Source organism: Anguilla anguilla, chromosome 3 (genome assembly GCF_013347855.1).
Source record: "Anguilla anguilla isolate fAngAng1 chromosome 3, fAngAng1.pri, whole genome shotgun sequence".
NCBI lineage: Eukaryota > Metazoa > Chordata > Actinopteri > Anguilliformes > Anguillidae > Anguilla > Anguilla anguilla.
Window position 1 is genome coordinate 25,833,553 of NC_049203.1, and position 16,567 is coordinate 25,850,119.

Here is a 16,567-nt window from a genome sequence, read left to right on the forward strand (position 1 = left end):
GGCCAAAATACACCAAAACAACAGCGCAAGTTCCAAGTACTGCCAACCATTATATTCACATATTTCTCAGAAAGGAAAGATTACACGGTTCTCATTACACGGGAGCACAATGGACATGTGGACATGTCGCTAGATAATTTGTGACTGCTGTGCCGTAGTTGAAAGGGGGTTGGGCGGGGAGGGGGTGCAGGGCGCCGGCCGCGCTACCTCGTAATCTGTGCTGATGTGCACGGCGCCCTCGTGCTTGCCCTGCAGGTCCCGGGCCACCAGCGTCACCCTGAACGTGGCGTAGTAGCCGGAGGCCAGGATCACCTGCGGAGGGAAAAGAGGCGGCTTTCAGGAGCGGTCGCCGTGTTGCGTTCCCGCGCCCGGCAACGGACAGCCGTCCTTTGGGCTGACAATCAAATACAGCGTTCGGTCGTAATGGAAAGGAGACCAGGGGGCTGACGGAACCTTCAGGTTCATTTCCGTGCTTCCGTGTCGTCATGAACAAAAAAAAAAAATTAGAAATACAGCTCCAGAACCAAAGAAGAAAAGTGTAGGTGAAAACTAAGAGATGACAACAAATATTCTCTTCTAAGTTTCAGCTAAAAAAATTTTTTACCCCCAACAAGACCAGGTTAAAACCTAGTATATGGCTGGACCTAACACAAGTGATCCGGCCGACCAATGGTGTAACTTCATCACTCAGTCAGTCACAGACATCCGTGTTTTGTAGGGCTGGCCCCGCTGTCGCGGTCCAGCCAAAAACTGCCCAGTCTAATTCATACACAAATAGCTTTCATAGTTAGTGGCCCAAACAATGCACAGAACTCAGCTCTTGTCTGTAAACAGTTCCATGTAAATAGTATGAGTCATTTAAAAAAAAAAATGAACTAAAACAAAAAATGACCATCTGACAAGTCAATAAATCTTAGACTAAATCAAACCTTTGTTCAAGCAAAAACAAAAAGGTCAAGCACAAGAAAATTGCAGGTTATTTTTTAAAAATTCCTTCAAAAGGGGAGGTGAATTTAGCTGAATGGAGTTCATTGCTTGCGAGTTGAAAGATGTTCGCCACGTGCAAGCTTTACTTGTTTGACCAAAAAAATTGAGCGCTTATCTGTAACTGAAGAGCACAATTCTTACTTCCTAACCTCCAGGGGCGGGGTCTGTCGCTGCCCGATCTGTACCTGCCGAATTGCAAGCGCACACTGCTCGATCTGTCTCCTGCCCGATCCGTACCGTGCAGACACTGTCGCACTTAGTTAACCATAACCCCTCCCGTTCATACGAGGATCAATTCTGTTAATATGTCACTCAAGTGAATAGCATTACATATATTTGCCATATAGTCTATCCTTTAAGTTTATATAGTTGTCATGACGCTGATAATTATTATGTGTCGCTATCTCACTAGCCAGCTAGCTGATACATCTATCTCTCTCACTAGCCAGCAAGCTAGCTAGCGATCTCTATATATCTCTGACTAGCTAGCTAGATAGAGAAATCAGTCACATTGACACCAAAACGTTGAGCTTTATACACTATAGCTAGCTATCAATCTCTCTCTCTCTCACTAGCTAGCAAGACAGCGATCTCTATCTCTCTCACTGACGTCATGTCGTAAAATGTAACGGTATTTGCGTATGTGTGGTACAGATCTGGCAGGATAGGGCAGCGTACGCATGTGCAGTACCGATCGGGCAGTGACAGGGACAATTCCATTTCAATCCTATCAATTGATAAAATTAAAAGAAATTCAATTAATTGGCAAATTTCCACAGAACAGTACGGGCATTTTCGAAAGCATGGACTGAATCTCAGTTTATTTCCGGAACCAAAATGGAATTGACCCCCGTCCTGCTAACCTCGCTCTTAACAGAACCTCCGAAAGAAGGGTTCACAGACCGAGACGGGCGGTCGCATCGTCTCCAAACGGAGGAACGCTCTTACGGTCTTCTGGTCGTTCGCGGGCGCGTTCTGAAGCTCTCTCTTCCTCGCCAGCACCGTGGTTCTGTTCCCCCGCTCCGACTTCAGCAGCTCCACGGACAGCCCGTCCCCCGTGACCTGCCAGGACTTGATCTCCAGCTGAGGAAGAGGAGCAGGAGGAGAAGGAGTTTCAGTGCAGTCGGTGTGCAGCAGAATTCTGGCAGGAAGGGTTTTGGAGTGAAGGCTGAAAAACGTTGAGGGCGTTGGGGAGCGGTCCTCACCTCGATGGGGTTGCTGTTGATGATGGCGAACGTAATGCTCCCGACGTCGGAGGCGCTGAGCACGCTGAAGTCCAGGAGCTGCTCCTCTGGACTGGGAGGCAGGACGAGCGGCTGCGGGGTGGGAGGGGGAAAACCAGTTTTAAAAACAGACAGATTTTTCTTCACCGAGCAAACTTCCGCTTTTCTGAAACACCGCAATGTCTATGTGGATCCCACCCTGGCCGTTACAGAGAAATTACATGCAGCCATCTCAAAAACAGCATTGTCAAGTCATTTAGCGCTTGCATCGCTACTGTTTCTTTATTCACTGAAGATGTGGTGTTCAAGTGCGTTAACGTTTTTTATTTTACTGTAATTATGCCCGAAACAATATCTCTTTGTGAAATATAATCATTGTATTTTTTTTTTTTTGCATATGAACACCAATAAAATTTTGCTTAAAAAATCTGCAATAACCAAGTCAGAGGGCATACCAGACAATTTTAGCCAACACTAGCATACCCTGCCAATTGACAAAGGATGAAAATGAACAAGCCGTGCCTATGCCTGCTGAGCTAGCATTGGCGGGCGCTAGCGCTAATATATGAGCTAGCCCTCATTGCTTTTCCACAGTCACTTCCAGGCTTCAGTCACGCCTTCTCAGTGCCTTAGGTCTATGTAACATTATCCCCTTGGTGCTCATTGGAGCAGTAAGGGTAAAGGGGCATGATTAAGGGAACGGTTATCACAGGTAGCTTGTTAGTAAAACACGCATGTAGGTGGCCACCTTTCAACAGGAGTATGACGTTGATACCACGGAGAAGTTGTATGGGAGGGAACTACAGGGATGTAGGCACATCTGGGCCCCGATGTTGGACGAGCACACTGGCTACCAGCACAAGATTCAAATTATAGGCGGAAACTTGCTCAAGCTTTTGGGTCAACTTGGCCAGCCTGACTGAGCCATAGGTGTTCCCTATACTGGCAGATCCAGATCCTCAGTAAGCTGGGGGACAGGTCTGCCCTGAATGGAATGTTAAAATTAATTTTTATGCCATTCATTTATATTGAGCATTCAAAGCCTGTGGCCCGCTGTACCTCCAGGAAGCCAGTGTAGGCCCAGATGGGCAGGTGGAACTTGGAGGCGTTGGTGATGAGAAGGATGTTGCTGTCGATGTGGGTGGAGGGCCTGACGGGGCGGAAGAGGAGGGAGAAAACGTAGCGGGACTTGTGCGGGGGGATCTGAACCGGCCTGCTGAAGTTCTGGATCTGGAGGGGTGAAAACGCAGAACCGGTCCCATTATTCCGCTGCAAGACTGCTACTAGGGAGCAATAAAAAAGTTACTAAATGGCTTTGGGGTCCAACAGAACCAGAACCCTCTACATGCTGTTGAACCAAAAAGCCAAAACAGGAACTACAAACTCTGGTGCCAGACGGGCTAGAGGGTCTGTTGGCTGTCCGTATGTTGAGCACTTAACTTAAATAACTATTTGCCTGGAGTCCACACACCATGTTTCTATAGCCTAAACTAGTTGCTCAGAATAAGGAAATCATGAACACCTGTAGACACTGCAGCCCTGCAGGACTGGAGTTACTTACTCATAGGGGGCTTGGTAGACAGATATTTTGCTTCCACGTCAACCACTTTCATGGATGTGGCAATTTTATGACTAAAAACTGTGAGAACTGCACAGCTGGTAAGCTTTTTATGTTTTTAGGAAGGGAGGGGGGGGGGGTGCAGAGAATATTGTACAAAATGTATACTCAGCAAGGGCTACTGATTTGCTACTCAGTGCAAAATAAAATTAGTTCTCTGTAGTGCCAGCGTAAGGATGCCTGGTTCTGGCTTCGCTCACCTTGAACATGACCTTGGCATCCTCTGGTAAGGAGACATTGTGGATGCGGATGGCAAAGTTGAAGGTGTTGGTCAGTAAGATGGGCCTCTCCACTGGGTCCGTGGGACTGTCTCTAATGTAGAACAAGGTGGCTGTGTGGTCAAACCCCAGGTACCTGAAACCAGACCGGGTTCAAGTCAGTTCAGTGCAACTTGGATGTGAGTTTAACCCAAGGTCCTGACTCACTGTGATCATTAACCCATTGAAGAGTAGATATTTTGGAATGTTTTTTTTTTTTTCCCCAAAATTCGAAGTCAGTGTTCTACAACTCCACTGCATTCGGTTACCAGCAGTGACCTGTTCAGTTAAGAACATCGCAATCACATACTTGTGATCTTACACCTTAAAGGGTTAAATATGCTGTGGTACTTCTTCAAAAGTATGGAATTGAAAGCCATGGTCAAAACTGATGAACATAAAAAATGGAAAACTGACTATCTAGTAACCCAGTCATCCCCCTTCAAAGGACTGTGTCCACGATAGCCCTCATTTCATCACTGCAAATAAGCCCGGGTTTGTAGTTGACCTACCTGGTTAAACAAAATAAATGCAACCCTATTAAAAAGGTTGACTGCAGCCTAAATTAATTCACTTCAAAACAAGTGTACATGTACGCAGCACTGAGACCACAGCGAATAGTTGATGAAGCGTGTAAACGGACCATCTGCTAATGGATTTCAACTGAGTAACCAAGCGTCAAATTAAATAAACGTGCACTTGCGTATCACTCAACATACAGGTCCCTAAGCACAGAATGTTTGAAATGCCTCAAAACATCCAATAAAACATAACCACTTAGACATAAAATTTAACAGTAAAAAATAAAATAAAAATCATAATTTTTAACTGGTACAACGTGAATTGTGTAGGGCACATCAGGCTTTGTACTTCAAGACATTCAAACTCATGGTTGAGTTGTCATGGTTACAGGTTCAGTCACTGTAGCCATTGTTAATGAGGCAGCACATGTTCTCCCACCAAACGGAAGCTCTTACCCCTCTAAAACGTCAGCCTGGTAGGGAATTTCCAGTTTGGGGTAGCTCTTCTCTTTCGCTTTTACCGTTATTTTACCCGAAAACTGAGTTGGTCTTCTGGTTTTCGATGCTGGATTGAAGAAAAAAATAAAAAATAAAAATAGGAGATGAATCAAATTTTTGGTTCACACGACACAGCTGTTCCTCACACCGGTAGTATTCTGGCGCATGCACCAGAAACTCTTTTGCATGGATTCAAATCTTTTTTTAAAAAAAGGGTGCAAAACCAAGGTATCGACATGGACTTCCATAGTTGATTTCTACAAGAATGAGCACAGGACAGCATCATAAATAAAACACTGGAACGCACCACCTCATCCTCAGGTTAATACCTTCTGACACAGAACAGAACCGTTCGGGGGTGACAGTGGGGGCGGTGGGGTGCTCTGTTCAGATATTTACTGGAAATAAACTAAACTTTTTTCTCATGAACACCGCAGCAACCGCAACCACTGATTCATCTGTTCATTAGGGGGCTAGCCCTGGGTGAAAATTTGCTTTTTCTAGCCGTTTTTTGTCATTATCTTCAGACGTTATGGCGATTTACATTACTCAACTTCGCTTCTGGTCACAGCAGGCTACCTACAGCTTTAAAAAGCCATTAGTCATCTGTTTATTATGGGCTTATTCATCACTGCACAGACTGCAGCTCAAAGTCGTCAGATACTGGTTCATTTGCAAAGATAACGTACTTGGGTAGGGTAAGACGCAACATTTCTGTGCAATGTTCTGTCTGTCTGTTAACAACGACGATGTGTGCATATGATGGTGAGAAAAATGACATACGCCTTGAATTAAATATGAAAAATGAAGCTCCTCCTCCTCTGAAGCATGTGCTGCCATTGATCCCCACTTTACTCCGACATAGGACATAGCTCAGGAGGTAAGACCGATTGTCTGGCAGTCGAAGGGTTGCCGGTTCAAACCCCGCTCTGGGCGTGTCGAAGTGTCCTTGAGCAAGACACCTAACCCCTAACTGCTCTGGCGAATGAGAGGCATCAATTGTAAAGAGCTTTGGATAAAAGCGCTATATAAATGCAGTCCATTTACTCCTGGGGGGCGGGGGGGGTGATCACTGGTGCATGCCCTCCATGACTCCCGGACTTACCGTCAAAGCTTATAGTCGCAACTTTGGTATATTTTTTTCCTCCTGCTTTCAGGGTGACTGACTTATTAAAGTTTATCGTGACTGCTTCATTTGATGGTGTCGGCCGGACACTCTGTAAAACAAAAATCCAGTTAGCTCGCCCATGGCAGAAAAGAGATAGATAAATAAATAAATAAATAAATAAATAAATAAAAAATTTACTGGGCAGGGCTTACTGTTATTTGTACATCTTTTATTCCTGAATTTAGGAGGTGTAAATTCAACTGTTTTGGTCGATCTGTAAAATAAATGCCATACAAAAAAAATTCTAAATAACTCTCTTATAATAATAAAAAATATATATAATACTAGCATCTACACTAACCATAAATTAATTCATTATTAAATCTGTGCATTTTTTTAAACATTTTAAATACAGAGTACTCCAGGCAGTTTACCTTGTGATCTCAATGTACCAAAGTCTAGCATCTCTATGGAAGAATATATCCCAGGTGCTAGGATGACAGAAGAAAAGAAAGAAGGATAAGGGTTAGCGGGACCGTGACATGAGTGTGGCGGGGCAAAGCTGGAGTGTGGGGCGAAGCCTGGACAGGTGGGTGAGGGGTGGGGGGGGGGGGGGTGTAAGGCTTGGCGGGGCAGGGCGGAGTTTTTGGGGCGGAGGACGACTCACCGGGCGTGACCTCCACCTCCACGGGCAGGATGATGTACTCCTCCTCGCTGGAGCCGTTGGTCTTGATCCGGATGAAGGCCGTGTGGTTGTCCGGGTCCCGCGAGGAGAAGCTGGCCCTCACCACCCCTTTGGTCTCGAACGGCGGAATCTCCTGGATTCAGGGCGCGGGAAGAAGGGGGAAATCAAACCGGAGTAAAGGAACAGAGGAGCAGAGAACTCTGGGAAAACAGGAGTCACAGGAATCAGTCTGTGACAGGCATACCCACCAATGATTCTGCCCCTAAGGTCACACCCTATTGGGAATCCGGCGATGCACAAGTTTCATTGCACTTGTACTTGTCCCTGATACAGTGGTTGCCCACACATGACATCACTCTTTAGCAATTTTTTTTTTACATTCATGCCTTATTAATCCACAAATAGAGTGACCCCATTGAGAATGACATCTCTTTCTTCCCCACCAGGGGTGCCTAGGGATGGCAGACCAGTGGTTGAAGCTGGGCTAAGAATGCGAGATGGAAACTAGCGGTGTGAAAGAGCTAGAAAATTGCCAGGGCTGGAGAAACGCTGGCTCACCCACCCATAACTGTTTAGTGCCTTCCTGCTGCCCCGTGGGCAGCTCTAAGTGCAGGTCTCCTCCACTGGCATACATCTCCACAACCTGATGAAAAAAACACATTTCCCATCAGGCCAATTTACACGGCCCAAATATCAACTCAACAGGGATATCAAAGCCGTTCTTGCATGAAAGCCCTTTCTTTTCATAACATTTTCACAGATGACCAGTTTGTGAATGATTCATACCTGTGTTTATAGGCCGACGTACAAGTCTGCTCACTATCACCAAACAGTCAGACAGATCAATGTAAACCAAACTATGAACATGAGTTCACATGCGATACGAAAGTATTAAACACGGCAAAGGAAGTGAACTAATGATTCATTTGCGATTTTATTCCCAGGGTGCTCCGTTCCAAGATACAGACTGCAGCCAGTCTTCCACAAGGTCATCTTTCTGGGTCCTTCCTACACTGTGAACTCAATGCATCTATTAACTCATCACCTTACCTTAAATAACATCTCAATGTCACACTGTCACGCAATGGGCAACACAAAGAGCATTACATTAGAAAGTGAGAAAGTGAATCATGGCTAATGGAAAAGAATGGCTGGTTACCTGCAATGGCTCACTGTGTGGGTTGTGGATGTTTATGAGCGGTGAAAAGCTGCTGTTGACGGGGACCCGGGCCCCGATGAATGGCCGCAGTCTGTAGGGGTTGGGGATTCCCACGCCAAACACCTTAAAAAAAAAAAAGAAAAAAAACACAACCCCGCCCACCACCCCCAGTAAGGAGGTCACGTGAGATATGCGAATGACTGGTCCTCCCCCCCTCCCACATCTCTCCACACACACTGACTGTGCAATGGACTCCTTCCTTTCTTGTACGTACCTGGTATGTAAATACTCCATGGTGCGACGTGTTAATAAATAAAGTGTTTTCCACGTTCCCCACTACTCGGGCTAAAAAGACGACGTCGAACGACGTGTTTCCCCCTGGAGGAATTATCTGAGGAGGGAGGAAGAGAGTGAAAATTAAAAAAAAAAAACAAAGACAGAATTTTTTTCGAATGGATTCAAGACGCCTCCGCTTGTTTAAAAGGCGTGCTTCCTCATGCTAATTTACTGGCTAAATAGGCCACAGGACCTTCTACAATTCCGCAAATGATTACATAATGTAAACTGCAGCACGGGGACCCACTGGATCTTCCGCACTGTAACTCTACTATAGTTTCACAGGTCGCCCTGACTGGCCGGAATCACTTATTCAATCTGAAAAACAGTACATCGTCTACCTTGGGCCGAGCGCATGTAGAACACAATACAAAAGACGAAGAGCTCAGATTGTTTGGAAAAAGTTAGGTGCCAGATGGCCTTAGATGACTCTAAATAACGCCCATTGATCCATAACGGCACTGCCAAAACTTAAAATGTCACAGAAGATTAATAAAAACACGCTTAATTTTCTAGTTGGCGTAACGATAACTGACTTGTGAGCCAGGGATAATCTCAACCCCTAAAACTTTCTCCGAGGAGTTCGCTGGAGTGGTGATTTATGGGGTTGTCGAGAACAGGTGCGATACAGTCTAATTTATTACGCTCCCAATAGCGAACGCCTACCCTGGTCCAGAGCACTGCAAAGAGCGTACTTAGCAAAGCCATTACCTGACAGCAGTGTCACAAACACGGTATGTTCACATTAATATCTCATTAAAAACAGTGCAACATGGTGTCTGACTCTCTGTACGGCAATAAAACTCACATAATCTTTGATATTTCCCTCAGAAGTACAACAGTGGGGCCAAACCCAGACTGAATCTTATCTAGAATCTACAGACACTTACTCAGACACACCTGTCATGATGACTTGCCGCAGACAAGCAGAGCAAACCAAATCAAATGACAAAGATCAAACAGCCACAGAACCACACAGAGAGACACACTGAAGCGGAGGCTGACTGGTTCTATTTAAAACCTGCAACAGGAAGTCAGCCATTCGTCTGTCTAACAGACTCTCTGAAACACAGTTCCGCGTAATTTACACTGCGTGAGTATATGGTGCAGGTTTGGCACATATTGAGTGGGTGAGAAGGAGAATACTTACCCTACTCTCAAAAAAAGATGCATGAAAATGTGCTGTTGCAGCTGATATTGATAATAAAACGATAGTTTCTTCTGAGCTAGGATTGTGCAAGTAAACCTTCTCCAATTTTGGCATCCCAACAGGCCTGCAAAAAATAAGATGTACAGAGGTCATGAGTACTGAGATTGTCAGAAGCTGCCAAAAAAACAAGTGATGTTAATGATGATCAGTATTCAGTAGGCTGCAGTTGGTAACTTTTCTTTTGAAAGATTTCAGGGAACAGTAATGCTTAAACAGAAGCAATCATAGAAAGAGATGTTGAGAGAAATTCAGCACCATACACTGGTGAGACAGGGCCAAAGGGTGTTATGATTTATGTTTTACAACATTGACAAAGTTGTGAAATATATATAAACCTTTAATTGACTAGGAAGTCACATTGAGATTAAAACCTCTTTTACAATAGCTGTTTTAACCATAAATTGCCATCTATTTGGCAAAGCTCAATAGTTTAACGAACACTGAAGAACACGCAACGAAAAAAAACTAACTAAATACAGCCTTTATACTGGTTCAAAAAGAACCATTTATTTTAACACATGAACAGAAAGGGCAGTAAGATAGCAGGTTTAAAACAACATTTCCAGAACTTCTCATTAACACCAAGGCCCCATTTACACTGAAATACCACACAGGAGGAAAATATAATTTCTGTATGTCTGATACATAGCTATCGTATATCATCTGTTCACACAAATTGTAATGCATTGCCATCTGGTTGAGTGCATTTGGACAAAGATTGCATTTCTCCTAGCACCGCTCAATGTTCCATCCGGCTTGACGACTAACTGCCTAACACGTTTATTATGGAACACCATTTATCAGGAGAATTTTGGTGCCAAAAGACAACGCATGCTGGAATGACCCAGACGACCTCAAATTCAGCATTGTAAAACCCGGGGCAGGGATTCAGCCCAAATTTTGGTTTTCAAAAAAAGCGCTTTACAATGTGAACCAATCAAAGACATAGACCAGTTCCCGTCGTGAACTTATCAACAAAGATGCTGACCCTGCGCATTCACATAACAGTACACAGACGCAATTGTCTTCGGACAATCATCAAATGAGCCGGACAATAACTCAATGTGTCATGTATGAGATTTGTCAAGAAATTGGATGTGTGCATCACATTAAAAGATAAAAAAGACAAGTGTAAACAGAGCCAAAGACACATCTATTGCTGGTGGACAGCAACCATGCACCTGTGTCAGTGTGTGTGACTAGCTCTCTGTCTCAGCAGAGGCTGTAGTAGGGCAATTTGCATGGGATTATGGCTCTCTTCTCCGATTTGATTAGCAAGACCATGGCAAACGAGCCTTTGGGTAACACTGACTGCACTTAGCAACAAGAGCTAGAGTCTGCACACAGAGCAAAAAAAAATCAAGGCGATGCACTCCAGTTATTTTGAAATGAGTCATTGTGGAGTACAGGACAGGGCAGTGACTTCAGACAGCCAAAAATGCAAATAAAATGAATTGAATTCCTGCCATAAAACTCACTTATCTTCGTCACTAGGGCCAGGATTGCAACACCGCAAAATTTCTGACGCCCAGCTGCTGGTGCAGTTAACTTCCTATCGCTTTAAGGTCACGTTTGAATGGAATTACTGGTACCATTGTGAAACTGTGAAAGGACAGACTGCATGAATGTTCTAAGAAAAGAGTGGCAGCTTATCAGAGGCCGATTACTTCAGTAAACATATGAGATGCGGCTCATTAAGACGTAGCCTACTACGTTTTCATTCAGGCGGGGGTATATTGGATATTACCACATTTACCTCCAAGCCACATACGCGATCCCTTTTTTCCTTATATTAAACATGCAAATTCTGTTCTGAAATAGATATCCACTTATGATTAGCAGTTCACTCAACAGACACACCCCTGACTGGTTAAAAAGTAAACCTCCCCAACGAATATGCAGCAATATGATCTCTGAAGACCAATGGCAATATTTAAAATGGCTTATACTAAATCAGAATCAAATCATAGTATTTGTTTTCTTTGGTTATTTGTGTTAAATACGATTATTTAAAAAAAATTAAGCTTTTATTTCACAGTTTTTTTTATGCTCTATGCTTCATGATCAGACTGAGCTTCACTCACAGGAAGCAGGAACCCAAACTGTCTGTGGTTCCTCATAATGCAGCTTGACCGCACTAAGAGCAGTTACAGGATCTAGGAAGCCCACCGCTGAGGCTCTCTCTATCCATCCCCCCGAGACATCTATGGTTTCAAACCGCCGCGTCGTGAGGAGAAACCTGACCCGCCGTTTGGCACAGGGAAACCGCGGCCTCCGTGAACCCTCTAATTTGTCAATTGGCCGTGGTGTTGACTTAAGTAACTAGTGTATGCTGCTGGAGCAGTGTTGACTTAACCAACGCTAGTGTAGGGATATTGAGCAGTGTTGACTTAACCAACGCTAGTGTAGGGATATTGAGCAGCGTTGACTTAACCAACTCCAGTGTAGGGATACTGAGCAGTGTTGACTTAACCAACGCTAGTGTAGGGATATTGAGCAGCGTTGACTTAACCAACTCCAGTGTAGGGATACTGAGCAGTGTTGACTTAACCAACACTAGTGTAGGGATATTGAGCAGTTTTGACTTAAACAACTCCAGTGTAGGGGACTGGAGCAGTGTTGACTTAACTCCAGTGTAGGGGATTGGAGCAGTGTTGACTTAACCAACGCTAGTGTAGGGATATTGAGCAGCGTTGACTTAAACAACTCCAGTGTAGGGGACTGGAGCAGTGTTGACTTAACTCCAGTGTAAGGGATTGGAGCAGTGTTGACTTAACCAACACTAGTGTAGGGATATTGAGCAGTTTTGACTTAAACAACTCCAGTGTAGGGGATTGGAGCAGTGTTGACTTAACCAACACTAGTGTAGGGATATTGAGCAGTTTTGACTTAAACAACTCCAGTGTAGGGGATTGGAGCAGTGTTGACTTAACTCCAGTGTAGGGGATTGGAGCAGTGTTGACTTAACCAACACTAGTGTAGGGATATTGAGCAGTTTTGACTTAAACAACCCCAGTGTAGGGGACTGGAGCAGTGTTGACTTAACTCCAGTGTAAGGGATTGGAGCAGTGTTGACTTAACCAACACTAGTGTAGGGATATTGAGCAGTTTTGACTTAAACAACTCCAGTGTAGGGGATTGGAGCAGTGTTGACTTAACCAACACTAGTGTAGGGATATTGAGCAGTTTTGACTTAAACAACCCCAGTGTAGGGGACTGGAGCAGTGTTGACTTAACTCCAGTGTAAGGGATTGGAGCAGTGTTGACTTAACCAACACTAGTGTAGGGATATTGAGCAGTGCAGACTTAAAGTAGGGAGCCAAAGCAGTGTTATGTAACCACAAAGGCATTGCAGTCTATCTGTGAGTGTTCTTATGCATCATGCCAGGGAAAACTGAACCACAACTGCAGTCTTGTCTAGTCTGTTTTTTTGGGTTACAGTTATGTGTACAGATAAAGCATGTGGTTCTTAGATACAGCTTTTGCTACTGATCTGCATCTATGCATCAGAGTCACACAGGCTAAAGCAGGCAGTACAAAACTAGCACACAATTAACCCCATGTTTACATTCCAAATGTTCATTTCAGTGAATTAATTCTCCCCCCCCCCCCCCCCCCCCCCACAAAAAAGACTCCCAACTTATTAATTTATAATTCACAAGTTTTTGTATCTTAAAAAAACAAACTATGACAGAAACGCAATCAAGGTTTTCCAGAGTTTTTTTCCATTTGGCTGCTCCTGCCAGCAGAGTCCGTGGCCCGTTTATCTTGGCAGGGAGGTGCATCAGCCTGATAGCAGGCAAATGAGGCAGAGACAACCGCGGGACGGAAAAAAACACACCTTCCTGCGCTCATCCGATGATCACCTGATCTCACAGCCTCGGGCTAGGAGATGACACCCAACACCGCGCGGCATATCAGTAGCAGATTACCTCCAGAGATTTATGGGGGAGACAACCGAACCCTGTCTTTATCACCGTTCTAGAAACCAAAAGCACGCCTCTCAAGTCCACAGGGAGATTTCTTACACTGGGGCGGGGGTTCAATTGGTAGTTGTGAGTTGTGTGTGCAAGGAGCTTAGATTAGATTCAATTTATTTTATAATTAAAAGTGGCCATAAAACTGCTCTAATGGAAGGCAGGCATACATTTGAAGCCATTACGGATAAAACATAAAGCCCAAGGGGTTGTTTTCTAGGTGCTTTTAGGTAACAGGACGTAGCTGGACACTCAAGGAGATGAAAATGGCACATTTACAGGCAGGGAAAACAGCAGGGAAAAGGCAAAGATGTACACGGAAATAAATTAATCCATAATACTGTTCCCATTTAGCGGCTGGGTTAGCACTTTTATAGACTTAGCTGAAGTTGGACTGAATGAGCTGCCTATGACTGAGGGGATATTTAATATTTGCTACCACTTTGAGTCACGCTGGGGAGGAAGTTGCAAGCATCTGCAATAACTGCTTGGGCTGTGCGCGTGGCTCTCTAGTGGAGATGTGAACAATTATTTGATTAATCAATTATCAGTCGCGGACATGCTACAGTGGTATCCTATCAAATGGTTAAATAAATGATTAGTCGGTAATCAGAGAGCAACCAGTCGATGATCAGATCATATTATGCAGTTTTGCATCAAAAAACTGACAGATAAGATAAGGCAATTACAATGTGTATGCGCTTGTGAAGTAGCCTAGGTCTATTATGTATTATTATTTGTATAATACACATTATTGATCCAGCAGCCCCATTGAAAATGTATTCTCACAGGCATCTTAATTTTTATTTATTTTAACAAACTGGGCTAATGGACAGCATCTAGTTGTCAAAAGCTTTACGCAAATGTAGCCTACTGAGCAAAATACTGTATGACACAACACAATGCAGAGGTTGTATAACCAGTGGAATATCAATAAAGAATAGGCCTACATCAGTTACATCAATGTCAATCCAACTCGTCCAATTAGTTAGTTTAAAACAAAACCCTTAATGAGAGCATTTACACAATCAAGTTAAAAGCATGGGTTTTAAATCACACACACAGAGCCATAAACAAATGCGTACTACTACCATTTAACAGACGGTCTTATGAAACTCTAGGGAGATCTGGGCATGCCCTCGACATCTTTCTTTGTACCCCCGCCCCCAGTGTATTTTATTCTGAGAATCAGGAAATGTATACCCACGCGTTTCACAAAGACTAAGCCTTCATATCAGGACGGAGCTGTCTGTGAACAGCTGCAAGCAAAAACAGATGGTTTCATGTTATGTAACAGCTATTTATTTATTTTTGAGTTTACTTAACCTTTATTTTACCTGACAGGTCAGTTAAGATCTGAATAACAGAATGGGCTTCTCTTGTTAAATGGAAGAAAGCCCATATTCCACCTTTTCGGTGAAATCTTTCATCTCACGAGGCAAGGCAGACTCCCCGAAGTAATGCAACATAATACAACAAAAAGACCTGAGGCTTGTGCCGATGATGACAAGACAGTACTCGCTATGACTGTCCGTTGCCATGGCATTTACATTTTAATGAAGGAAACAGCTGATTTAAAACCTGTTCAATATTCAACAGATAACGAATTATTTTTTCTAATTTCATATTTAATAAAGATATGTATTGAATATTATATACAACGACCCTGTACTGTTGCAGTTACCGCTCTTCTCACGTCACCAGTTACAAATCCCAATGAGGCTTAACTTTACCAAGGTAGTGACTTTGATAACATTACAAACCACACCCTCACTCTTATGCTGCTAAATCCCTAATCAAAGACAGCCACTAGCCAAAATATAAAAAATACCACTAACAGGATGCCTCACACAAATAGAAGAGATGCTTCGTTCCATTCCCATAAACACACAAACAAGGCAGCATCTGGTTCGCCTTAAAAAAATAAAATAAATAAATAAATAAGCACACTTCCTTACAGTGTATGCTTCCCTCCCAAAAAAACCAATTCAGGAACTTTCTGGTAACCACAAGCATGCAAATGCACGGGCTTGGCACATAAGCCAAGGCCTGTTCTCCGAGAACAACGTTCAGCTACTTCTCCCTGGGGGCCAGATTCTTTTCAAAAATAGTATGCGTGCCAATGCCAAACAATTCCAATGCGCTTATCGTTTATAAACATTGAATGAATAAGACATTTGATATGCATAGCTATTACTTGTTATTCTGCCACTGCGAGGAAGTACGCAGACACTGCATGCAGGCTCAGAGATAGTCACAGTTCTCTCTTTTTTTTTAAACTTTTAATCTGAAAACTTCTTCTCAAAAGCCAGTCTAAGCATGCTTAGACTACATATTTAGCCTTTGGGCCACTGGCTGAATAGCCTTACCCTATAACATATCAAAGACAAAACTCGCGCAGAACACAAAACACAGGTACTTGAATCTTCCAGAGAGGTGAACGAGCCTCATGCTCTGAAGCGCTCCAGTGTTTTATTCTCGGGGGAGAGTGGAGGCATACGACATGTCTGCCCTGGTGTGAGATGGGACCTGTTGCATGGCCTGTAAGAGACCTAATTACTGCATTGTTTATGGGCCTCCAACATCCGACGTGTGCAAGGACGCCGTCTGAGAACTTGCCTTCAAACTCCAGTTCCAACTTTTTTGAAGGGCAGGTCTAAAAGCAGTGCGTTAGGCTAAGCCACATTTGCACATTTTGTCTTGCCACATTCTTGCAGTAGATGTCACAGACAACATGCCCGCCCAGTGTGGCCCAGATCAGCCTGCCTTTTTCTCATGGTTCTGACATCATGGTGACAAGTCATTATTATTCCAGCTGGTGATGTCACCTCAAACAGACAGACAATCCACGGTAACCCAAAGCATCATAGCCTTTAACATATTTTTTTAACCAAGCACTTAATTTTAACTAGAAACCATAGGTAATAAACTCATTAATTAAATAATACAGTTATAATACATTACTTAGTCCTAGCAAAGAACTAATTA

At 43.7% G+C, this 16,567-nt stretch overlaps 1 protein-coding gene across 2 annotated transcripts in view; it reads right to left on the reverse strand.

Moving 5' to 3' along the window:
* Positions 1-16,567, reverse strand: part of LOC118223498 (transmembrane protein 131-like) — a 66,038-nt gene that overhangs the window by 22,726 nt on the left and 26,745 nt on the right. For both annotated transcript variants that reach the window (XM_035410124.1, XM_035410125.1), the window contains 14 exons: positions 9,543-9,666; positions 8,331-8,447; positions 8,057-8,179; positions 7,460-7,540; positions 6,880-7,030; positions 6,647-6,703; positions 6,425-6,486; positions 6,210-6,321; positions 5,063-5,171; positions 4,029-4,182; positions 3,270-3,440; positions 2,193-2,303; positions 1,936-2,070; positions 208-312 (listed from right to left, as the gene is read on the reverse strand). In XM_035410124.1, the coding sequence (XP_035266015.1) occupies positions 208-312; positions 1,936-2,070; positions 2,193-2,303; positions 3,270-3,440; positions 4,029-4,182; positions 5,063-5,171; positions 6,210-6,321; positions 6,425-6,486; positions 6,647-6,703; positions 6,880-7,030; positions 7,460-7,540; positions 8,057-8,179; positions 8,331-8,447; positions 9,543-9,666 (1,612 nt within the window). The remainder of the gene's footprint in view (positions 1-207; positions 313-1,935; positions 2,071-2,192; positions 2,304-3,269; positions 3,441-4,028; positions 4,183-5,062; positions 5,172-6,209; positions 6,322-6,424; positions 6,487-6,646; positions 6,704-6,879; positions 7,031-7,459; positions 7,541-8,056; positions 8,180-8,330; positions 8,448-9,542; positions 9,667-16,567) is intronic.